Source organism: Podarcis filfolensis (genome assembly GCF_964270895.1).
Source record: "Podarcis filfolensis genome assembly, chromosome: 13".
Taxonomy (NCBI): domain Eukaryota; kingdom Metazoa; phylum Chordata; class Lepidosauria; order Squamata; family Lacertidae; genus Podarcis; species Podarcis filfolensis.
In genome coordinates, this window is record NC_139615.1 from 4741358 (window position 1) to 4766849 (window position 25492).

At 49.1% G+C, this 25492-nt stretch overlaps 1 protein-coding gene across 6 annotated transcripts in view; it reads right to left on the reverse strand.

Annotated features, from left to right (window-relative positions):
- KCNAB3 (potassium voltage-gated channel subfamily A regulatory beta subunit 3) overlaps positions 1–25492 on the reverse strand; it is a 53767-nt gene that overhangs the window by 10200 nt on the left and 18075 nt on the right. For 4 of the 6 annotated variants that reach the window (XM_083581040.1, XM_083581039.1, XM_083581038.1 and 1 more), the window contains exons 1-8: positions 20686–21068; positions 8380–8423; positions 8045–8082; positions 7866–7945; positions 5492–5536; positions 3535–3579; positions 1202–1245; positions 365–451 (exon numbers count right to left, since the gene is read on the reverse strand). In XM_083581040.1, the coding sequence (XP_083437166.1) occupies positions 365–451; positions 1202–1245; positions 3535–3579; positions 5492–5536; positions 7866–7945; positions 8045–8082; positions 8380–8423; positions 20686–20921 (619 nt within the window). In that variant the 5' untranslated portion in view covers positions 20922–21068. Of the gene's footprint in view, positions 1–364; positions 452–1201; positions 1246–3534; positions 3580–5491; positions 5537–7865; positions 7946–8044; positions 8083–8379; positions 8424–8609; positions 9371–20685; positions 21069–25492 lie in introns of those variants that run through there. The other 2 variants (XM_083581042.1, XM_083581041.1) reach the window with 2 other exon arrangements.

Here is a 25492-nt window from a genome sequence, read left to right on the forward strand (position 1 = left end):
CCTTGGGCAAGCCGTCTGCTCTTGGCCTCAGTCCTCCCCCCCCCCACTGCATGAAGAATGGGCTTAATAACGACCTTCCTCAAAAGGTTATCATCCCTGTGGGAGCTAACGTTCATACAATGCATTGCGCAAATGCAAATAATGGGATGGTGATAGCAAGAGAAGACAAGGAAGGGGAGTCTCTCAGTTATGGCAGCAGCGTTGCTGGGTATCTGTCAAGCAGGGCAGGCAGTCACAGGTAAAGGGATAGCTGCTGAGAAGCCTAGGAGAGAGGGTTGGCCTCCCCTGGATCTGCTAAGGGGAGGTGTCTGGGGAGACAGCCGTGCCTCATCCTGACCCTTCTGAAGCAGGTTGGGCCACTCACCTTCCATGGGGCTGTTGGCGTCCATCCGGTTAGCAAAGACAATGTCGACGTACTCCAGCTGAAGCCGCTGCAAAGAGCCTTTGAGCCCTGCGAAACAGCAGCAAGGAGTAAGGACAGGGGTGGCATAGGGAGCCCCAGAAAGGCTGGAGCTTAGAGCAAACTTTGACCACCCGGTGCCCTCTGGGGATTGGGCACTGCAGCGCCCACCAAGCCCTGCTCCAGCCCGGAATGAAAGCTTGCCCCAGAGGCAAGGGCCCCCAGCTCCAGAAGCACATCTCCTGATCTCCAGGCGCTCTTCCAAGCAAGCTTCCTATTGCGCATGCATCCTGGTAACATTCGCCCAGACATCGTGGACTCCGTCAGCCTGAGAGCCACCCTTGGTAATGTCTTCTGTCATGTAATGAGGATCCAGCCCCATTTGTCCGCAGGGAATGTAGGTGAAAGCAAGGGCTACCCCACACTTTCTGGAGTATTTGCCCCATAGCAAAAGGGGAAAAAAGTCCAAACTTTGGGGAAGTGGGATTCCTTGCACAAGGCCTCCCAATTGACTTTAACTATGCACCCAGAATCCCACTTCAAAATAGCAGAAATTGAGAAGCACCCCAGAGATCTAACTCTTGAGAATGGCATCAGGAAAGAACCCTGGATCCCCAACTCCCATTCGCCCCAAATCTCATCTTCTTCAACCCCTCCAAATCCTAGTACCCTTTTGCCACCCCTCTGGTAGTTCCCAGATCCCTCAATCCGCCAAATGCTTTTGCCGTCCAGCATATTGTGGTCACTTCCTTCCATCCCCCCCCCCAACCCTGAAATATCAAGCCCAGCTCCTCCCCTTACCCTCAATGATGTGTTTCCGCGACAGGCCTCTCTCCGTCTCAGCCCTTGGAAGAAAATAAGAACAAAAACCTGAACGTTAGGAGGAGCTTTGGGGGTGCTTAGAGCTGTTTCACAGCGAAACGGACTCCTGTGGAAAGCAGTGGACTCTCCCTTCCTGGAGTCTTTTAAGCAGAGGTTGTGTGCCCCCCTGTCATGTCCCTTCCCACTCTACGATACTACAAAACTGAAGCACTGCAAGCCATTACCATTTACCCACTGCTGCCCTTTGGTGGGGCAGGAGGCAGAGAGGTCAATGGGAGGAGAAGCCAGAGATGATTGTGACGTTGACATACGAGAGTGCTGGAGGTGAAATAGTTAAATAGGTTACCCAATCAGAACCCAGGGGGGTGGAGTCAGGGGGACTATAAAACCAGCTCTGGGAGGGGCGAAGGGAGGAGTTCATTGGGTGGAGTGGGAGTGAATTGGGATAGAGTCTGTGGGTACGTTGAGTTAGTGTAGAGAAATAAGCTGAGTCAGGAACAGTTAGGAGCTAGGAAGACAAGTAAATATCTGAGAGGTGGTTTAGTGAGTGAGAGCAGGTAGCGGAAGTTTTAGGTTGTAATTGACCGATACTGTTTATGAAACCACACGCTTGTTAAACTGCAATAAATAAACAGAAGTTTATGTTCCAATTTAACCCTGACTGGACTCAGTATTGTACCAGGTAGGGCCTGGGTGGTGGCAGCGAGAAATAAAGTGGTGACACAGGGATCAATAGATGGTGAAATGTTTGGGGACCCTGTGTGATCGCCCCAATGATGACAGGTGGAAGGGAATTATTCTAATTTTGCTTTTATCTTCATCCACTGCTGTGTTATATAGGAGGCATCACTGAGACCAAGGAGCAGGAAGCTGGCAGGCGAGGTCGCCCACCCTGGTTGGTTGCAGGTAAGAAGGGCAAGAAAGGGACAGGGCAAGGGGAGGGTTGAAGGCAGACTGAGGTTTGCTTCTTTATACTAATTTATTGCATCTAAATCCCACGTTTTTGTCCAAGGAGCTGTTAAGGAAATGACATGGGGGGGGGGAGGATGCATTTAATAATAATAATAATAATAATAATAATAATAATAATAATAATAATAATATTTATTTGTACCCCTCCCATTTGTCTGGGTTTCTCCAGCCACTCTGGGCGGCTTCCAACAAAGATTAAAAATACATTAAAATGTCACACATTAAAAACTTCCCTGAACAAGGCTGCCTTCAGATGTCTTCTAAATGTCAGGTAGTTGTTTATTTCCTTGACATCTGATGGGAGGGCATTCCACAAGGCGGACGCCACCACCGAGAAGGCCCTCTGCCTGGTTCCCTGTAGCTTTGCTTCTTGCAATGAAGGAACTGCCAGAGGGCGTTTTATTGTTCTTTGGGTGATGGGTACTTTAGAAGTGTTGGGAAAGGTGTCTGATAAAGTGACCTAATGTTGAACTCGTGTAACCCTTGTACACCCCTCCCCATTTGTGACATTTGAATTCTGGTGCTGGAGGAGACTCTGGAGAGTCCCATGGACTGCAAGATCAAACCTCTCCATTCTGAAGGAAATCAGCCCTGAGTGCTCACTGGAAGGACAGATCCTGAAGCTGAGGCTCCAGTACTTTGGCCACCTCATGAGAAGAGAAGACTCCCTGGAAAAGACCCTGATGTTGGGAAAGATGGAGGGCACAAGGAGAAGGGGACGACGGAGGACGAGATGGTGGGACAGTGTTCTCAAAGCTACCAGCATGAGTTTGACCAAACTGCAGGAGGCAGTGGAAGACAGGAGTGCCTGGCGTGCTCTGGTCCAGGGGGTCACGAAGAGGCGGACACGACTAAACAACAACAACAAAAGCGATGTAGTGATGATGTATCAATGATGCCTCTTGAAGTGTATTCTGGGGGAAAGAGGGAAGTTTTAAAAGAGGATGTCACCCCCTGCTCGGGGTTCTTACTCCTGTGGGGATCTGTTGTACAACAATAAAGATCATGGTCTACTGACTGCTTGCTTTGCTCCAAATTACTTGGCTGGAACTTCCTTCTTTTACTGACCACATGGACCCACGTGGGACTTGCACCCTGACGAGCTGGGCTCTGAAGCAGTCTCTCACCCTGGAATTTTTTCCTTAACAGAGCTCTGGGTGGGCATATGTGGTTCTCCCCACACCAAGCACCCAGCTCCACCAACTGGGGTTATAGGAAGGGTTAGGATTCTGCCAGCTTCCTTTTCACCTGCAACCAGCACCCCACAACTCTCACACACAGATTCCTTCCCTACAACCCCTTCCCGCCCCATTGATTCACTAGGTCCCTTGAGTACTTACTGGCCTCCCCAGTAAATCTTGGTGGTGACAACGTAGCTCGAACGCCTGTGGAGCAGAGAGAGGAGAAATTAGTGAGGAAATGATCCCTAATGAATTGAAAAAAATGTTTAAAAGTACTTCTCCTCCCCCAAACCAGAGTCCTTTCTGTTGGGGATAATTCAGACTGAAATTCCCAGGTGTCAAAAAAGATTATTTATGTATGCCACTAATTGCAGCCCGTGTTTTGTTAGCCCAAAAAGGGAAAACAAGAGAGGTCCCAACTAAAAAGGAACAGCAACTTAAGTTGACAGAATATGCACAACTCACAGACTTAACATATAGAATGTGAGAACAAGAAGAACATATGTTTAAAGAAGATTGGAAAGCGTTTATTAAATATATGGGAAATAATTGTGAACTGCTGAAAACACTGGCAGCATTAAGATAAATTCAACAGCAGAAACAAGTTTTGATGGATGCAATAACGAAATACTGAATAGTATAGTTTTTGTAAAATGTGCAGAGATTTACGATATGTAAAATGAACCACGGAAAGAGAAGAAGGGGAGTCACTGATATCTTAAGGATGTAAAATGCGTATTTTAAATTGTAAAACAGAAAACTTAATAAAAATTATAAACAAAAGAAGAAGAAATTAGTGAGGAAGCTGCGATGCAGCGGTTGGCAACCCAAAGCACCGCTTGCCAAATCCGGAAGAAGGCAGAAGATATTGACGGACAGGTGGGCAGCTGTGAAACTGCAACAGAAGATATCACTATTCCTGGACCAGGAAAGCTCGGCCAGCATAGTTCCTGCACTGCCTACTTCAAGACCAGATTGTTGTAATGCTCTCTATGTAGAGCTTCCCTCGCGCTTGATCCGGAAGCTGCAGTTAGTGCTGGATGCAGCAGCACGATTGCCGGCAGGAGTGAGACCCTGTCAGCATGCAGCGCCTCTGCTCAGAGATTTGCCCTGGCTGCCGATTCGCTACTGGGCCAAGTTCAAGGTGTTACTATATTAGCATAAAGGTAAAGGGGCCCCTGACTATTAGGTCCAGTCGTGACCGACTCTGGGGTTGCGGTGCTCATCTCGCTTTACTGGCCGAGGGAGCCGGCGTACAGCTTCCAGGTCATGTGGCAAGCATGACTAAGCTGCTTCTGGCAAACCAGAGCAGCGCACAGAAACGCCGTTTACCTTCCCGCCGGAGCGATACCTATTTATCTACTTGCACTTTGACGTGCTTTTCAACTGCTAGGTTGGCAGGAGCAGGGACCGAGCAACGGGAGCTCACCCCGTTGCGGGGATTTGAACCACCGACCTTCTGATCGGCAAGTTCTAGGCTCTGTGGTTTAACCCACAGCACCACCCGCGTCCCTACTATATTAGCATATAAAGCCCCAAACAATGAGGGACCAGTTTACCTACGAGGCCGCCATGCCAAATGTGCCCACTTGACCACTTTAATCCTTGGGACTGGCACTGTTCCAAGCGCCATGTGAAACATGTTCTGCATTTGTAAGAAATTTATCTTCTAGTACAGCAACACCCACCCTTCGGAACTCCCTGCCACTTGATTATCAGGCAGGAACATTCACTGCACTCTTTTTGGCACCTGCTGAAACAAACCTACTGAGATATCTCAAATGCTGGTGTGTTTTTAGTGTACTGCTATTTTAATTTTTTGGAATGATTTATTACATAATTGCTTATACCAATAATTTGGTCAATTCTCTCTCATTAGCATATCTTATTGATTCTTAGATATACACAGTTACAAATACTGAATATCATCAACCACAGACAAGCCACCTGGCTCTCCAAAGAGTGTAAATCCCGTTATATAGATAACAGAATGTTCATTATGTTTCCATTTCAACTGGTGAACTCTTTTCATTAATTGATTTGAATTTTTGTTTACAATCAAATGGTATATACATTTTAGGAAATCAATAAGTAGTAAACGTATGTGTGTGTGTACCTCCATCCTTTGCTCTTCAAGATATTCCCCAATGTTTTTTCTGCTCTGAATAAGAAAAGAAGACAGAATTTTATGTATATATATATATATATATATATGTATATATGTGTATATACAGTACACACACACACACACACACACACATCTGGTTGACTCCTCAGAAATTCCTCCAATAAATGACTTTTAATATCTACTTCCAATCATCTGGTGGGACTTAAAACAAGAAACCCTCCCCCCCAAAAAAAAAACAGTCAAAAGAGCTGAAAAGAGCAACTGACAAAATGGCCTTCAACATGGACACAAAGCCAGCAGATGGTTTCTGCCTTGCAGGGTGAATTTATTTTGTTTTTTCCGCCTTCCAGCAATAAGGATCACAAGCAAACTGCAAAGGAACAGCTTCAGATGCAATCAGTGTCAAGCACAGGGTTTTTTTGGGTTTTTTTGGCTTGATGCTCTGTACTGATGGGCCTTGAAGTTGTTTACTCTCACTGCCATATTTTATTGGGAAAATATTTCAGTTTCTCAAGGGCAATTTTGCTGCTGAGCAAAAATGCCTTCACTGTACTCTTTTCAACACCTGCTAAAAGTATTTTTTGTTTAGACAAGCCTACTCAGACATGTGGAATGCTGGTGTACGTTTTAATTTGTTTTTAGTTTATTGCTGATTACCGTATTTTTCGCTCTATAAGATGCACCAGACCAGAAGACGCAGCTAGTTTTTGGAGGAGGGAAACAAGAAAAAAATATTCTGAATCTCAGAAGCCAGAACAGCAAGAGGGATCGCTGCGCAGTGAAAGCAGCAATCCCTCTTGCTGTTCTGGCTTCTGGGATAGCTGCGCAGCCTGCATTCGCTCCATAAGACGCACACACATTCCCCCTTACTTTTTGGGAGGGAAAAAGTGAGTCTTATAGAGCAAAAAATATGGTATATTATTCGAATGCTTTAAATGGTTGTTTTGACTGATAATTTTATTGTTTTATACTATTTGTAAAGCACTTTGAGGGCTGTTGTTTTTTAAAACAACAACAATCAACTGGTGTATAGATTTTATTTAAAAAGCTTTCAAGGGAAATGTCAGTGCAGGATTCATGAACTAGATGGTATATCTACAAATTTGATTATATTTGTTTGGGGCTCAACTGAGACTATAGTCCTCTTTTTCTTTTCCAGGTATCAAATCAGCACAGCAAAGTTAGAGAGGCGAGACATTTTCCATGCTGGGCTTTGTACGCAGCTGAGCCAATCCTACTCGGCCCCCACTGCTAGCATCCCATCCATCATATAAATATGGCACATGAATTTAACATGCCATGCTAGCTGCATCTGACAATGTCCTCTGCTAGTTCACGAAAGCTGATGCTGCAATAAATCTGTTCATCTTTAAGGTAGCCACAATACTTTTTGTTGTTGTAACTGCAGCCAACTAAGATAGTAACAGCTGCGGAACTCTGATATGGAATATACTACATTTCAAAATTTGATGAAATGTCATAGATTTCTCTCCCCGTTCCCCAATATTTTGCATTGTTTGCTCTGGCCATCTCTGGGGATTGCTGTTGTTGAATTGTCTACATTCCTGATCTATGGAAGCCCCTGCTATTGCTGGCGCAAGGAGACGCTACCTGCATCCTCCATTCAAATGATCTCACTCTCCCAATCACTTTACATCACCCTGTGGCAGGTTGCATCCCCGCCCCACTTGCCTTCCTTCAGAGCCAGCTAGCCCCCAAATTCAGCCTGACAGAATCATGTCACGGGGCTTTAATTACTGCATTCTGAAAAGCCTTGAGACAGCTCTTTGCTTTGGACATGTCTGGCGGGCAGAAGTCTCACAGGACAGCAAGGGCTGAGTTTACTGTAATCCGTAGGGAAGGGGAAGATTTCACACTCAGGGTATTTCATTATCCGCAGCCATCAAGCCAGGTCTCAAACTTAGAACAGGCCACACAGAGAAGAGTAAAGGTGAGAGGGCTTCTGAACATGGGAAGAGTACCACTCTTCTACCGCTGCCTAGGAAGGCTGGGCCGAAAAATCAGATGGGTTGGCTCCCAGATTTGGGGTTTCAGGGCCTTCTTCTAGTGAAATTAGCTACTGAGAATGACTTGGGGGGGGGATGCAAGTGCCAAGACCCCTATGATTCCCCTTCCAACCCCAGAGAGACTTGTTCATGTCATGCAGCTCAGAATAAAGATGGCCACAGCCTAGGGTTGCCAGCTGCGGGGCAGGCAGAAATTCAGAAGGCGTAGCTTCCTCCGGTGTGGGAATGCAGCTTCTCCTGTTGAATTTCTCCCTGTCACACAGGGCTATTTGAGGCGCAGGCAGAAAAGTGGCAGCAATCCTGCAAAGAGCCGAGGGCGGAACAGCCAGACATACTTGCCAGAAGCATAGACCTCGGCCGTGTCAAAGAGGTTGACCCCGTTCTCGTAAGCGATGGTGAGCACATTTTCCGCCATCTCAAAAAAAACAAGAGAGGGAGATAAGCATCAAATAATGCCTGGCAGGAAAATCTCCAGAAGGGAGGAGGGTAGACGGGGCATGGGACTCGGACTTACCTCATCTGAGATCTGCGACCCAAATGTTACCCAAGTACCTGCAAGGGGAGAAATCAAGATCTTGAGACGGATAGGCGCAGCCAGGCGCAGCCACTCCTAGCTCTACCCAAGAGCCGCTGTGAAAAGCCCCATCTCAGCAAATGAGCCCACTGGACACAGCATAATCTGAAGGGGGGCTTGCTGATGTCACGGAATGCTCTGGCAGATTATGGCCTTGGGGCTTGTGAAGAGTGCCTCTGAGCACGTACAAACTGCCCTCCCCGCATTACTACCCCAAAGCAGACATATTGCAACCCCCTGCCATTCCTAGTGTCCCCCTTCTCCCATGGACTCACCCAGGCCGAGACAGGAAACGCGAAGCCCTGATTTGCCAAGGTTCCTGCAAAAAAGGAAAAAGGAAGAACTTCAATCCAGGAGAAACCAAAATTAAGATAGATGTTTTGCTGTGTGGGAGCCCCTTGGAATCCTACAAGTGACGTGCTCTCGCAACATTGCGTTACCACTGGAGATTTCATATAACTGTATGCTGGGTCCTGTAAACGTATATCCATCTCCCTATACAAACCTTCCCAGGTGACAAAATCCTTGAGTGAGCACCTTCTCTCAGTCCCAGGCTTGGCTGGTGGTGACACAAGAGAGAGCCTTTTCGGTGGTGGCTCCCATATTGTGAAATTCCCTCCCAAGAGAGGTTAGACTGCTTCTTCTTTGCTTTCCTTCTGCAGGCAAGCTAAGACCTCCCCGTTCAGAAAACCAAGCTGCAGATGCTGCTGCCAGGGCAAACTATATTTTATTTGCTGGTTCTAAATGAGTTCCGGCGTATTTTAACTATGGCTTTTATGCCTTCGTGTTGTTACGCACCACCACAATCTCTCACAGCGTGAGATTCCAGGAATTCCAGCACCTGCCCAGAGTTCAGTTTTCTTGGAACGAAGGTCAGCAGAGCCTTAGGATATATGGTTTTGTTCACACCTGTTTACAATCTGAGCACAAGATGAATGACTCGCAGCATTAATGCCCCCAAAGATATTCCTTCTCTTTAAGTTGCAGCGTTGCATCCAGCACAAAGCAAGCAGGTCTCTGTGCCTCCAGCTCCCAGCCTTTATCCTGCTCACTCAGGATACTGGCTACTAGCAGCTAGGGGAGGCAGGTGGAGGAAAAACCCACCCATTTGACTGGGGGGGGGGCATCACCTAGTTGGGGCTCTTGCAACTGATTCCATTCTTTTGGGATGTTGATAAGGAAAAGTGGCCAGTTAAGGTCACTGCCTTACAAGCATGCCTGACCAGTTCAGTAACCTCCTCTGATAGTCTTCTTCTTCTTCTTTTCTTCTTCTTCTTCTTCAATCCCTCGTAGCCGAGTACGATTGTCTTCCATAAACATGGTTTTGACAGTGAGTCCATAAGTGACTGTGGAGGCCAATTCTGGACCCACACGTCCTTCCACAGTGGGGACATTGGTTTCCGGACAGGAGTTGATCACGGTGTGGATTTGCCAAGCGTGCCTTCCTCTTCGCACGTTTCTCCCTTGCGTCCTGAGTTCGAGTGTCTTCAAAGCCCATGACTGCCAGCTTTGGTCAAGGCTGTTCTCCAGTTGGAGCACTCGCAGGCCAGTGTTTCCCAATTGTCGGTGTTTATACTACAGTTTTTTTAGATTTGCCTTGAGACAGTCTTTCAACCTCTTTTGTTGACCACCAGCATTACGCTTTTCATTTTAAAGTTTGGAATAGAGAAGTTGCTCTGTGGTGTAGTGGTTAAGAGCGGTGGACTCGTAATCTGGTGAACCGGGTTCGATTCCTCGCTCCTCCACATGCAGCTGCTGGGTGACCTTGGGCCAGTCACACTTCTCTGAAGTCTCTCAGCCCCACTCACCTCACAGAGTGTTTGTTGTGGGGGAGGAAGGGAAAGGAGAATGTGAGCCGCTTTGAGACTCCTTCGGGTAGTGATAAAGCTGATAGAGTCTAACCCTCACAGAGTACATGACCCTCAGAATTGGAAGGGACTCAGGCCAAAATCTAAACTTTCCCTCCCAAATCCACAACAGTATTTTATAAATTATATATATATATATGTATAAATATGTCGCAAGCCACCTTGATTCCCAACTTGGGAGAAAGGTGAGATAAAAATGCATTAAGTAATAATAATAATAACCATTATTATTATTATTATTATTAATATTATTATTATCCTTCCCACATGAGCCCACTAGACTGCTTCACTCGGTGGAATTGGCACTTTTACAGGTCCCACATAACACCCTTTCTGCATTTGCAAGAACTGCTCCTTGGAACTCCCTGCTGGAAAATAAATCTTGTTCAGACAAGCCTACACAGGTGCTTAGAAAGCCGAGGTGAGTTTCAACTTGTTTGTTGGTACTAAAGGGTTAAGAGGTAACAAGTCGCTCTCATCACTGAGCAGCTGGAAGTCATTAAGCATCCAGGAATGTGAGTTAGTTTGTAGAAATAGTCAGTTCACCCGTGTGTTTTTCCCCTTGACCTGACTCGCAGACTCAGTTTGTGGCCATGGGCGTGTTTGCTGATATGAGTTAAGTTTAGAGTAAAGTTTTCTTTATGCCGGAGATAAAAGCATGTGTGCTTTATCGCCAGGGTTTTTCTTTTGTAAATAAAGCTTTTTCCTGAGTTCCAAAGTGCTTGCGCCAGAATTCTTCATTGAAAGGTACTGACTCTCCTGCCTTCTTCAACCGCTGCATGAAATTCTCTGCTGAGATAAGATTTATGGCGTTGGAAGTGCACTGGACGTTTACTTAACATTAAACTAATTAAAGTTTAATGGACATTGTTTAGTGTTTCAACTTTCTGTAAGTTACAGTTTTCTAGTGTTGTAAATAATTCTTAGTGGTCATTTTATTCCTTTATCTCTCCCCCCCCCAAACTGCTTTGAGGTTCTTCCTGCAATCAAGGAGTGTAGAACGTTTATGAAATACTAATAGCAGCACGGAGCAACAGTCTCTCCCCCAAGGACATTTCCATCAAATCCAACAGACAACACAGCAAGGGGGGCTTCCAAGAGAAGGCCTGCCGATGAGGGGAAAACTGGGTTCATTTTATTTTACGTTAAGTGTAAAGCTAAGCAAACTGGGACAAGGGAGAGATTCCTTGAGGTCTAAGCCAGGTGGTTCCCAATTACCGTATTTTTTGCTCTATAAGACTCACTTTTTCCCTCCTAAAAAGTAAGGGGAAATGTGTGTGTGCGTCTTATGGAGTGAATGCAGGCTGCGCAGCTATCCCAGAAGCCAGAACAGCAAGAGGGATCACTGCTTTCACTGCGCAGCAATCCCTCTTGTTGTTCTGGCTTCTGAGATTCAGAATATATTTTTTCTTGTTTTCCTCCTCCAAAAACTAGGTGCGTCTTATGGTCTGGTGCGTCTTATAGAGCGAAAAATGCGGTGGCTAATTACTGAGGACCCCCGATTTTTCAAAAGCCAAACCACAAGCTCCCTACTTTTGAAAATTTTGATAACTCTATATGGTCTGTGCAAAGCAATTTTTTGAAGAAAATGTGGGGTGGCCCCTAATAAGCAAAGGATCTTAGGTATAGTAACCCCCCCCAAAAAAAACCAAACAGACCATAAAATTTGTAATATTTCCAGAAATTATCTACCCCCAGACAGTAGGAAAAACTTGTCTCCAGTGCTCCACTACAACTGACTAAAAAAGGCAATTGTGTCCCTAACTTGCAAGGGTTCTACAGTGGAACCTTGGGTTGCGAACATGATCCGTGTGGGAGGCACGTTCGCAACCTGCAGCATTTGCAACCAGCAGTGCAACCCTTAAATTTAAAAAAAAACTGGTAAGCATGTGAACACATCCCATGGAGCGCCCTCTCTCTCTCTCTCTCTCTCTCTCTCTCTCTCTCTCTCTCTCTCTCTCTTTATCTCTATCTCTGCAAGAGCCCAAAGAAACTGTATCAGATGTTTGTACCCAATCCCAGCTCACTTGCCACCCAGAAACTCACAGGTTTTCCCCCCTGCCAGCGAGCAGGCCCTGGTCACGAGCAGAGGCTTAGTGATCCTTGGATCATTATTGTGGCTTTCACTGTGCAATTAACAAGATAAGTGAGTCACTGGCAGGGGATGGTGCCGCAGACCTCCTGCCTGTGTTCTGCAGACCCCCGGACCCCCAATTGGGAACCACTGGTCTGGGCTGTAGTGGCATGCCTTGCTAGAGCACATCTGAAACTCTGCTTCCTCAAACATATCATTTTCCTTCCACTCTACAGAGCAACATATCGATCCAAGCCTGCCCGTGCCACCTCTTAGCTTGCGCCAAGCAGAGCGCATGCCCATTAACACTCCTACTGCTGCTGCGTCCGAAAGGGCACCGAAAAAGAGGCAGCATATGCAGAAGACGATTTATATGAGAGACCATTCAAACATGCTATTCCTCACTTCTAATGTGAGATGGTAAAAAGGTAAAGGTAAAGGGACCCCTGACCATTAGGTCCAGTTGTGGCCGACTCTGGGGTTGCGGCGCTCATCTTGCTTTATTGGCAGAGGGAGCCAGCGTACAGCTTCCGGGTCATATGGCCAGCATGATTAAGCCGCTTCTGGCAAACCAGAGCAGTGCACGGAAACGTCGTTTACCTTCCCGCTGGAGCGGTACCTATTTATCTACTTGCACTTTAACGTACTTTCAAACTGCTAGGTTGGCAGGAGCTGGGACCGAGCAACGGGAGCTCACCCCGTCGCAGGGATTCGAACCGCCGACCTTCTGATCGGCAAGTCCTAGGCTCTGTGGTTTAAACCACACAGTGCCACCCGCATCCCAGTGTGAGATGGTACATCTTAGCAAAACTTTGCAGCATATGGTTCTGTTAACTGGGGGAACTTGCACCTTCCAAGACATAGGTGAAGGCTTGGTCAGGGCTTGATAAAGTATTGGTGAAGTCTGAGTAGAAAACAGCTGGAGTTTTGTAATGCTGGTACGATGAGGATGATGTCGTCCTGTGCCCAAGTTTCATCTCTTGAATTACATTTTGGCATTAGTTGCCTGCATCACAAAAATGCAATCCAGGGTGGACTTAATCTCTCTTAACTGGTTCATTGTGCAAATCGGCTGAGTGACGAATCTGCAAGCGAGCACAGCCAGGACTCCTGGGTTCCTCTCGCGGGCACTTTCCCCCGAGTGACTGCACCAAGCGCCCTGGGAGGTGTCCGGCTCCCTCTCGGAGCCTCGCTTTCCCCCTCCGCTTCGTGTTCATTAGCGCTGCCGTCTGCCCAGCGTGCCTCTCGCAGCTTCGTTAACCAGCGGAGCCACCGCTGTGAGCGGTTAACGGAGGATAAAAATAGATGGGAGCCTGAGCTCGGGGCTTGGAAATGGGGTCACTGCAGCCGATGGCTGGGAGCTTCTGCTATTGAGATAATGGGGTGGGGATGGGGCAGAGCATGACTTTAGAGGAAATGGCGGTGGGGCGAAGGACAGGGGCGGGTTCAGCTGCTGCCTCTGCCGCTACTTCTGGGGTGGAGCAGAGATAAGAACACAAGAAGATTCCTGCATTGCAGGGGGTTGGACTGGATAACCTTTGGGAGTCCCTTTCAACTCTATGATTCAGGCCAGTGGCCCATGTAGTCCAGAATTCTGTTCTCACAGTGGTCAGCCAGAGCCCCTCTCCCTTCCTGTGGTTTCCAGCAACTGAAATTCAAAAGCACTGCCATTCAAGAGCCCTCCACGATTTTGTCTAATCCTCTTTTAAAGACATTTAAGTTTGCCGACAAAGGCCTGTATAGTTAAAGCTATGGTTTTCCCAGTAGTGATGTATGGGAGTGAGAGCTGGACCATAAAGAAGGCTGATCGCCGAAGAATGGATGCTTTTGAATTCTGGTGCTGGAGGAGACTCTTGAGAGTCCCATGGACTGCAAGAAGATCAAACCTCTCCATTCTGAAGGACATCAGCCCTGAGTGCTCACTGGAAGGACAGATCCTGAAGCTGAGGCTCCAAGACTTTGGCCACCTCATGAGAAGAGAAGACTCCCTGGAAAAGACCCTGAAGTTGGGAAAGATGGAGGGCACAAGGAGAAGGGGACGACAGAGGACGAGATGGTTGGACAGTGTTCTCGAAGCTACCAGCATGACTTTGACCAAACTGCGGGAGGCAGTGGAAGACAGGAGTGCCTAGCATGCGACAAAGAGTTGGACAAGACTAAACAACAACAACAAGTTGGCGGGTGTCGCTGCAGATCTCTTTGGACAAAGGCTGCTCAACGGTTGCACTAATATTAGTAAGGTTGCTGTGGAAGGAGCCCCCCAAAAGCTGTGAGATAAGCTACTACAGCACGGCTGAATGTTTGTTTGTTTCCCACCCTTCACCCTAATGTGCCTGGGCAGGTCACGCTAACAAAGCGCAATATTCAAAACACTTCAAAACAACTTAGAAGTGCAAAAACAAGGTGGGTTCTAAAAACACGGGTCAGTATTAAAGGCAGTGCCATGGAGCATGCACAGAGTGCGTTTCATCGTAGCGACACACTGGGGAATGAGAAGGGGCTCTCCAGGGTGACTTGCAAATAGTTTTGAGCCTCTGCATTTTCTTGTAGAACCCAGTAAGTGCTGCTCTTTCCACAGAACAAGGCGTAGGGATCAATCGCTCTGGGCAGTTTCCATCTCTTTCCTGCCCTTTCCATTTTTTTTGACCTTCAAGGGCAAGGTTGACTCACAGTCTCGGTCCAGGCCTGGGAAGGCCCAGGTTCAAATCCCTGCTCAGCTTTGGACCTCACAGTCACTCTCTATCTCAGCCTAACCTGCCTGGCAAGGTTGTTGTGAAGATGAAATGGGTGGGGTAGGGAGGAGAACTAGGTTCATTGCCTTAAGCTCCTTGAAGAAGCTCAGATTAAAGATATACTGTAGTAAATAGCTAGTTAGGTAAAACTTTGCAGGTCATAGTTGCCAACTATGGTTTTCCCAGTAGTGATGTATGGAAGTGAGAGCTGGACCATAAAGAAGGCTGATCGCCGAAGAATGGATGCTTTTGAATTCTGGTGCTGGAGGAGACTCTTGAGAGTCCCATGGACTGCAAGAAGATCAAACCTCTCCATTCTGAAGGAAATCAGCCCTGAGTGCTCCCTGGAAGGACAGATCCTGAAGCTGAGTCTCCAAGACTTTGGCCACCTCATGAGAAGAGAAGACTCCCTGGAAAAGACCCTGATGTTGGGAAAGATGGAGGGCACAAGGAGAAGGGGACGACGGAGGACGAGATGGTGGGACAGTGTTCTCGAAGCTACCAACATGAGTTTGACCAAACTGTGGGAGGCAGTGGAAGACAGGAGTGCCTGGTGTGCTCTGGTCCAGGGGGTCACAAAGAGTCAGACACGACGAAACGACTCAACAACAACAACAGTTGCCAACTTCTTTCAGTGCCCTTGCTCCTGTGCTGGAACAGGACACACAGACATTAAGCAGGCGGAGATTTGCTCATCACCCCTCTTCAAATCCCAAACTCTGTATCACCGCCACTGCCGCAGACCAATTGAAAATTGCTGAGGGTCTTAGAATTGTAGATATGTATGTAGAGCTGGAAGGAGCCCAGAGGGTCATTTAGTCCAACCCCTTGCAATGCAGGAATCTCAACATGCGGTTCCCCATCCAGTTTGAAACCAGACCACACCCTGCTTAGTTTTGCAAAAGTACTAGCAGTTTCTTGCTCCACGGAAGACCACTTATTACTTTCCCTGCCTTCTGCGGCAGTTGTAATGCACCGTAGCAGGTGCTGCACGATTCTTAATTGCATTTTTACAGACATACCACCAAAGACCACCTGAAGACCACAGCTGCCCCATGGACCACAGACAGGAAACCCCTGCTCAGCTTCGTAGAAAAATCTGTCTGTCGCATTGAAGATGGAGGAAGTTTGTTTTTCTGCTGCCCCAGAGGGTAAGACCCGAACCAAACCAAACCAACCCGAACCAATATTTATTTCATTTTACGCCCCCTTCATCCATAGATCTCAGGGTAGTTGACAGCATAAAAATTCCAATGTGAAAGCACAAAATATATAATAAAGTCAGGGGGGGAAAGGAAACAGACCAATAACCCCACTCCCAGCCATCCAAATGACAATAATGGAGATTCCGACTAAATGTCAGGAAGAACTTTCTTTTAAATAATTTTTTTAAAAGATTTTCTTAGGTTTACAAAAGTACGAGCATTGTCTCTTTTTTCCAGGTTGTGTTTTCTGAAGATCAATCACATTTGTTGTGAGACGGGGGGTCCCTCTTCCAGCTCTACAATGCTATGATTCTAAAAAAAACTGCACAGACTGGCAGCAACCCTCTGGGATTTCACATGGCAGTGTGTGTGTGGGAGTCTCTCCCAGCCTGGAATTGAACCCGTCACCCGATGCTCTGCTGCTGAGCGAGAGGTCTCCCTTGGAGGGGCAGGGGGAGGTGAGAGAGAGAGAGGTGGTTATGGCAACCCCATTCTCTCCTCCCTTCCCCACATCGGGGGCAAGTATCAAAGTCCCCTACCCACCAGCTGCCGCGCGGATACGGATCGCGACTTGGCCTCATAATTAAACCATAAGGGAGCTGTGGAAAACAGATGGTGGAGGGGAGACAGGCCAGAAACCCAATCGGCCCCCCACAACTCTCCAGTGGACCAGAACAACCTCAATCGCTCAGAAGGAACCATAGAATTTTAAAGTTGGGAGGAGGGACCCAAAGCATCCTCTAGCTCAACTTCCTAAAGGTGGGTTTTATGGAACAATATACCCAGCCCTAAAGCAATGACAAACCTAGACAGCATCTTAAAAAGCAGAGACATCACCTTGCCAACAAAGGTCCATATAGTTAAAGCTCTGGTTTTCCCAGTAGTGATGTATGGAAGTGAGAGCTGGACCATCAAGAAGGCTGATCGCCGAAGAATGGATGCTTTTGAATTCTGGTGCTGGAGGAGACTCTTGAGAGTCCCATGGACTGCAAGAAGATCAAACCTCTCCATTCTGAAGGAAATCAGCCCTGAGGGCTCACTGGAAGGACAGATCCTGAAGCTGAGGCTCCAAGACTTTGGCCACCTCATGAGAAGAGAAGACTCCCTGGAAAAGAGCCTGATGTTGGGAAAGATGGAGGGCACAAGGAAAAGGGGACGACGGAGGACGAGATGGTGGGACAGTGTTCTCGAAGCTACCAGCATGAGTTTGACCAAACTGCGGGAGGCAGTGGAAGACAGAAGTGCCTGGCATGCTCTGGTCCAGGGGACCACGAAGAGTCGGACACGACTAGACGACTCAACAACAACAACAACGTACCCAGCCCTGAGCCCGTGCCAGATCATAAGGCCATATTAAAGGACAGGGGAGCCCCCGCCCACTTCCTAAATTCTTTAAGACAAGGCGCTTGACTGCAACGCAGGGACCACACACCCCATGCTGACTGGGACTGCTGGGAGTTGTAGCTCAAAGCAACTAGCTGGGGGGCGGCGGCATCAGGTTGGCAAAGGGTGAGCTACCTGGTCCAAGACGAGAACAGGGTGCAGATGGTAGGAGGGGTAGGTTACTGGGGTCCTATAGATCTGTCTAACCCCAGGGCACAATCCTACAGGGAATATCTCCTGTGCAAGCCATTTTGAGCATTTCTAAAGGCTTGTGTGCCAAGGGGCAAGACTGGGTTTTCTGCCACAGGTATCCAGAGCTCTTGGCCCTTTGGAAGCGATAGCCCCAGGTGACTCAAGCCAGCTGGTCAACCTGCAGGAAAACCCTCAGTCACCTGGCCAGGGGGGACATTACCCCACACCCCCCCAAATCCTGGAGGCCCAGTAAAGTGACTAATAATCCATCAATCTCCCTGAGTGTAATCAAAACCTATTCCAGGGGGCGACACTCCAAGTCCAGATACGGTTGATGGTTATTGGGTGCTGAAAATGGCATGTGCGATGGCTGCTTGTGCCGGTTCAGTGGTATGCAAAAAAGCACTCTCTACATGCTCAGGGGTCACTAGCTGAAAAAGACTTTCACCCAGCCCCCAGCACAAATTTTGCTCTCTTCTGATTGTAGTGATCGCCCCTCCCCATGCACTTAAACCTCAGTTTGGGGTTTCCTCTGCACAATGCACTTATCCTCCCCCCCATAAAAAAGTTAATATGCCATAAACTTCCTTAGGCGCCTTCTGTACACAACAATGGTTGGATATAAACACTGAACATAAATAATAAATATTCAGCAATGTTTTCATCTACATCTTCAAGAGGAATGAGATCAGAAGCGGGAATACAATTTGCGGCCCAAAATAGAACACTATACCTGTATTTTTACATAAATACATCAACCTCCTCTGCGCGAACACACAAAAACACATATACATATTAATTTCTTTCTTGCAGAACTGAGGTCCTTGACCTTCACCTCTAGCTAGGACCCCCCCATTCCCATGCAAGACCCAGGCTCCCCACCCCTGCTGCTCCCTTGCCCCCTCCCCACTTTCCCACAGCCCCCAAGGAACAGACATGACTCCACTCCTCCTGTGGAAAGTTCAGCATCTCCTGCTTTTAATCTGGCTTTCTAACCTCGGAACTGGGCTGGCTCCGGCCCAGGGCAACCTGAGCAGAGGCGCAGAGCGGCAATTATGGGCTCTGCCAGGCGGTTTGGAAGCCGGCCAGCCCCAGCAACAACCCTACTCTGTGGTGCACCAGGGGAATTGGACCCAGGAGTCCTGGCCGCCTGCCAGGCCCATCCCAACCTCGCTCGAAAACCCACTCCACTCGGCTCCTGTGCCAGAAGAACTCAGGAGCCCTGGCTCCCTTCCCCTCTTCCCCCACAACCTATTTCTAGGCAGGCAAAACACACACAGCATATAAAAGGAAACCCCAGATTGCTCCTGCCTTCACGTTTTCATATATGCCCCCCCCAAAAAAACACTCAGCAGAAATAACAGCCTCTTCGTGAAACACCACCACTAGGCCTCACTGCCCTTCCTGGGTCTGAGGACTTGTGCCAGAGGGGTGTTTATACATAGCACAGGCCTGAATTGGGCTGGGATGAGAATGAGGGAAGATTCGAGGAGTGCTTGGGGGGGGGGAAGTTCCAGTTCCTTTCTCTTCCACGGCCCACCCCTGCATTACTGCAACATTCAGACATTACGCCAAAACAAATGCAGAGAGATTTTGGGTGGCCTTTAAATTTTTTTTAGCATCCAAACCTGACCTCCTTCCCTCGCCACAATCCCTCTCCTGGGGAAACCTGCAGATTTGTGGGTTTCTCCAGATTGTGTTAAGATACCACTACACCCCTCCCTGACCTTCCAGAGGTGATGGGCTCCCATGATTCCACCCCACACTCCCAATTTTCCTTTTTTCAAAAACCTCCAGAGTTTTCCCCCCAAGTTCATGGGGGGGTCCTCCCCCCCCCGCCTTTATGCACCCCTCCTTGCTCCAACCCGCTAGATCCTATGTCCCTCCCCCTGTTTCAGAGAACCCAGGCGTCCTGGCTCACAGGCACAGCACCCCCCCCCGCCCTACAAGGCTCTCTCCTCCCCACCCACCCTTTCTTGTGAGCAAATGGATTAACCTTGGGGTTAGCAGAGATCTGTCCCAACTTTGATTAAAATGCCAAATATGAAGAGAGAGATTGGAAGTGTGGCGTCTGTGCAGTTCTGAGTCTGTGCTGCGGGGGGGCGAAAGCAGTAACTACTGGGGGGGCCTGCTTTGGCCTCTTTGTGCCTCCCCACCCCCCCCATTCCAAAACAGCTCCTCTAAAAGGAGCCGAACTCGCTGCGTAATCCAGAGTTTGATGAAACCCCCCCCTTCCCCTTCAGCCTTTTGAGGTTCAGGGAGAGCTTTTCTACCCAGGACCCCCCCAATCTTTCCTCCTTCACCCCACCAGTTCTCTTACCTCCCCCCCCCCACATTTAGGGTAGGATCCTGGCCTGACACAACCTCTGTTTGTAGGTCAGAATTTCTTCTCAAAGAACCCAGGAGTCCTGGGACCCCTAGTATCGAAGTATCTGCAAGCGACAAGTTCACACTCCCCCCTTTCCCCACCCCCCCAATAGCTGCCCCAGGGATTTTGCTCCCCTCCAACGTGCCTTTCCTGCTTCTCCTTGCCCTCTGGACCACACCCTCAGCAAGCTGCACCCCAACAAAGCCCCCCCCCGCCGCCGCAGAGGATGAGCTGCCAGCCTCAGAAAAAGCCAAAATCCCACATTTACATCCCCCAAGAATTTTGCAAAGAAGCATCTCATAAAATATTGCTTCCACATGTGGTGTGACTCCCCCCCCCCACCATCGCGTCTTCCCTGCAAGGTCCTTCTTCATCTGCAGAATCCGCCTTCTCCCTTTCCAAGGGACTGAACCCCCCCCCCGCCAAACCCTCTATCCTCTCTCTCCAACCCATCCTCCAGCAACCCCCATTGGCAGCAGACACCTCCCGTGGGGTGTCCTGCAAACGACTGCGACTCTGCCCCCCTCCTCATAATCTCAGGCAGAGAGTTCTCCTTAGTAACCCCATAGCACCCCCCCAGCAGTTTAAACTCCTTTCACCTTCCTCTGGGACAGGGGTGAGGTCCCGTGCCAGAGCACCAGCTCCCTTCATTCTGCCCCCCCCCCCAAGCCCTCTCCACGGATCCCTCCAGCCTAAAACCCCCTCCCCCCGCTCCAGCCCCCCTCGATATCCCATCCCCCATCAGAAAAAAGCCCCTACCTGTAGTTCATGCCCGTGGCCCGGCCGGTGGACTCCCTCAGCAGGAAGGCGATGTGGGGCAGGTTCTGCCCTGGAGCCCGCGGCCCCATGGCTAGCCGGGGTCCCTTGCCGGGGGGCTGGTACCCCCCATTGCCTTGCCCCCCGCTGCCCTGGCCCCGCGTCCCCCCGCCGCACAGCCGGTCATCGCTGCTCCGGCTCCGCAGGTTCTGCTCCGTGCAGGCGATGGAAACTTGCATGGCTCAGCCGGGGACCCCCCAACACCCAAAGGTGTGCCCCCCCCACAACGCACCCAGGGGCTTATGGGCTGTGGGCGCCTGGCAGCCTCCTTCCCTGTGGGGGGAGCTGCATGCAAAGAGGGGTGGTGGCAGGGACGTCTTTGACGGGAGGGGGGACTGGCCAGGCTGCAGTGGGGGGCGAGGAAGAGGAGGGCGCCCTCAGTACAGCTGCTGTCCGGGATGCCGCTCCTCGCCCCGGTTTAGCTGGGCCTCATTTGCATGCCAGGCTCCTCCCCCGCCGGCCTTTTTTGTGGGGGGGGGGGAGGCGAGGGGACCCGCTGCGTTGGAGGAGGAAGGATGCTCGGGGATGCAGGCGAAGATGCAGGCAGAGGCGGAGATGGGAAAAGCATCCTCTGGACCGCCGCCTCCACTTCCTCCTCCTAAAGCTCTTAGGGAGAGGGAGGGGGGCAGCAGGACTCCTGGGCTCGCGGGGATTGGCGTATGTGACTGGGGGGCGGGGGGGGGCGGAAAAACGAAAGACCACGACAGCTGCGGAAAGCTTTTAACGGGGACACGTGTTGCCCCCGCTGCTCTTAACCCCCCTATCTCTCTCTTGGCTCGGATAATCCACCCAAAGAGGAATGATGGATAAAGTTAAGAGCATCCATAAAAAAGAAAAAAAGGGGGGGGGGAGAGAAAGGATTTGGGGTAATAGCAGTTTAGGACTTTAAGCGCGGAAAGGTGGGAGGGAGGGTTGAGGGGGGCACTTAATGGGGGAGGGAGAAACAGCCACGCGGGTGGTCTGTATCAGTGGGGAGGGTGTGCAGTGGGGAACATGGAATAGGGGTGAGATGGGAGTAGAGGAATTGGGGGGCAAGAAAGAAGCCCCTCTCCCCAAGGGGAATGGAGGTGAAACTGGTGGTTCTGCAAGGCTCCCTTCTGGAGGCAAGTTGGAAGGGCAGCTGACTCCCCCCCCCCACATTTTGACAATATTTTGGCACCAACTAAAGCAGCCCTCCTGGACTAGTAGCCACAGAGAGTCTCATCCCCCATGAGTTTGCCAAACTCTCTTTTAAAGCCATCCAACTTGGCGACCATCACTGAGTCCTGTGCGAGAGTATTCCAAAGTTTAACAAGGGCCGTGTGAAGGACTTTCTTCTGACCTGAATATTCCAGTGTTCACTGGACGTCCGTGAGAAATGCTTTCTTTCTCTTCACTTCTTTCACAATGCATAATGCTATGAATTTCCATCATGTCACTTCTGGGAGTTCCTTTTGTGGCATGTTTCCAGGCACAGACCCACGCTTTAAAGCTGTGTCCAAACCCTCTTTATTTGCCCCAGGTTTTTTTTCTGGAGAAACCCCCGCTATTTACTGATGAATCAGAGCAAAGGGCAATCCGCAGAAGAAAACCCGAATTGCCGTTGGTTCCGATTCAGCGTTAAAGAGCGGGGTTTCCTGGGGAAAGCCGTGGTGTGTTCTCAGACATGGAGCTTTAAAGTGCAGACCTTTACTGAGAAAGTGTGGGGCACAAAAGAAGTGTGGATGAGCCCTTATTCACCTTTTCTCTAAACCTTTCCTCAGTTGCTCCATCCCCTTGCCCTTTTCCAGCTCTACAACATCCGCTTTGAGGCAAGGCAACCAGAACGGCATGCGGTATTGCGAGTGTGGTTGCACCATAAATTTGAAGAACCACATTATGATTGTGGCAGCTTTATTTTCAAATTCCCATAGCCTGGAATTTGGATTTTCCCCACAGCTGCCACACACTGCGTCAACACCTCCATCGAGCTGCCCGCTGTGGGCTCAAATTCTCATTCTGGACCCGGGTTGCTGGCCCAGCTGTAAGGCAAAGTGTGGGAGCTGCCTCGGGTGGCAGACGTGAGACCAGGGTGAGCAGCATGTGCTGCCCTGCTTCTTCCTCTCAGGTGAGGCTACCCCATCACTAATATCGGAAGAAAGGTTCGACAGTCAGTGCTTCTCTATGTGGAAGGGGATGCGGGCATATTATCCTCTGCCTTGGGCAACAAAATGGACATTCAATGCAGCTGAACGTTGGAAGATTCAGGATGGATAAAATAAGGTACTTCTTCGCAGCAAACTGTGGAAACTCCCTGCCACAGGAGGGAGTGATGGATTTAAAAGAGGAGCAGACCAATTAATGGAGCCTAAGGCTATCAATGGGACGCGGGTGGCGCTGTGGGTTAAACCGCAGAGCCTAGGGCTTGTGGATCAGAAGGTCGGCAGTTTGAATCCCCGCGACAGGGTGAGCTCCCGTTGCTCGGTCCCTGCTCCTGCCAACCTAGCAGTTCGAAAGCACCTCAAAGTGCAAGTAGATAAATAGGTACAGCTTCAGCGGGAAGGTAAACGGCGTTTCCGTGCGCTGCTCTGGTTCGCCAGAAGCGGCTTAGTCCTGCTGGCCACATGACCTGGAAGCTGTACGCCAGCTCTCTCGGCCAGTAAAGAGAAATGAGCGCCGCAACCCCAGAGTCGGTCACGACTGGACCTAATGGTCAGGGGTCCCTTTACCTTTACCTTATGCTAATAGTAACACCTTGAACTTGGCCCAGTAGCAAATAGGCAGCCAGGGCAAATCTCTGAGCAGAGGCGCTGCATGCCGACACGGTCTCACTCCTGCCGGCAATCGTGCTCCAGCATCCAGCACTAACTGCAGCTTCCGGATCAAGCGCGAGGGAAGCTCTACATAGAGAGCATTACAACAATCTGGTCTTGAAGTAGGCAGTGCAGGAACTATGCTGGCCGAGCTTTCCTGGTCCAGGAATAGACATAGCGTCTGTTGCAGTTTCACAGCTGCCCACCTGTCCGTCAATATCTTCTGCCTTCTTCCGGATTTGGCAAGCGGTGCTTTGGGTTGCCAACTGCTGCATCGCAGCTTCCTCACTAATTTCTTCTTTTTTTGTTTATAATTTTTATTAAGTTTTCTGTTTTACAATTTAAAATACGCATTTTACATCCTTAAGATACCAGTGACTCCCCTTCTCAGGGGCCCCTTTACCTTTAAGGCTATCAATGGCTACTAGCCAGAGGCTGAAATGGATAGAGGCTGATGGAAACTGCAGGAGGGGAGAGTGTGGCCCTGCACTCAGCCCTGCTTGAGGGTTCCCCGCGATGGCCATCTGGTCAGCCACTGAGAGAACAAGATGCTTGACTGCATGGGCCTGATCCTGCAGGGCCTTTCTCATGCCCATGTTCCTTCAGCCCAGACTGGCCCAGACTGGCCCTGTCCAATGAGTTCTGTCTCTTTAAATGGAATAGACCATGGGTAGGCAAACTAAGGCTCGGGGGCCAGATCCGGCCCAATCGCCTTCTAAATCCGGCCTACAGATGGTCTGGGAATCAGTGTGTTTTTACATGAGTAGAATGTGTCCTTTTATTTAAAATGCACCTCTGGGTTATTTGTGGGGCATAGGAACTGATTCATCCCCCCCCCCCGAAAAAAACCCATAGTCTGGCCCCCCACAAGGTCTGAGGGACAGTGGACCGGCCCCCTGCTGAAAAAGTTTGCTGACCCCTGGAGTAGACCTTAACAAATACGGTTGAGGCAACCTTTGTCCGCAAATAGTTGGTTGGTTCCATGGTGAAGTTATTGGGAATTTGCAACCAGCAACCCAGTTCAATTCTTGGTGGAGCCGTCTTAAGGGAAGATACTGTAACGCCTGTTTCCCACACAGAAGCTCCCACGTTCAATCCCCGATGGCATTTCCAGGCATGGCTGGGATAGCCTGAAACTCTGGAGAGCTGCTGCCAGTCTGTGTTGGCAATACTGAGATGGATCCTAATGGTCTGACTCCACCTAATTTTTAAAATTGTTGTTGTTATTATTAATTGAATTTGTTAGGTGCTTATCTTGGTCCGGGCAGCACAAAGCGACTTACAACCATACAGGCAGACAACCCCCTGCCACAGAGATGCATTAAAAACATCCCACACACTTCTAAAAGGATGGTTAAAGGACAAAGGCCTTTCAAAAAAATGAAAGAAGGAATGAAAAAAATACAGAATTTATATCCATAATGTAAGGTAATTGCTAAAGTACTCAAAATTCCAAAAATTAAGTTATTGTGAGTTATCTGGTTCATTTCTTATTTGCTCAGTTGCAACACACGTCCAACCTGGAAATTTCCAAATGTTCATAATGTTTTAATCAAAATCATTGCTAGATATATGCTCCATGCAAATTCACTCACACACACAACAGAGGAAGTAACCTAACAGATCTGAGCTCCTCTAAAACCAATTTCCGCAAGTGCTTTCCATTATTATAAACGTACTAGATTCTGTTCCTATGTTCTGTTTGTCGGTAGGGACGTGGGTGGCGCTGTGGTCTAAACCGATTGGAGGGTAGGAGGTCCGAATCCGTTCTAAGGGGGTGAGCTCCCACTGCTCTGTCCCAGCTTCTGCCAACCTAGCCGTTCAAAAGCATATAAGTGCAAGTAGATAAATAGGGAGCGCTGTGGTGGGAAGGTAAACGGCGTCCCCGTTGCACCAGAAGCGGTTTAGTCATGCTGGCCACATGACCCAGAAAGCTGTCTGTGGGCAAATGCCAGCTCCCTTGGCCAGAAAGCAAATGA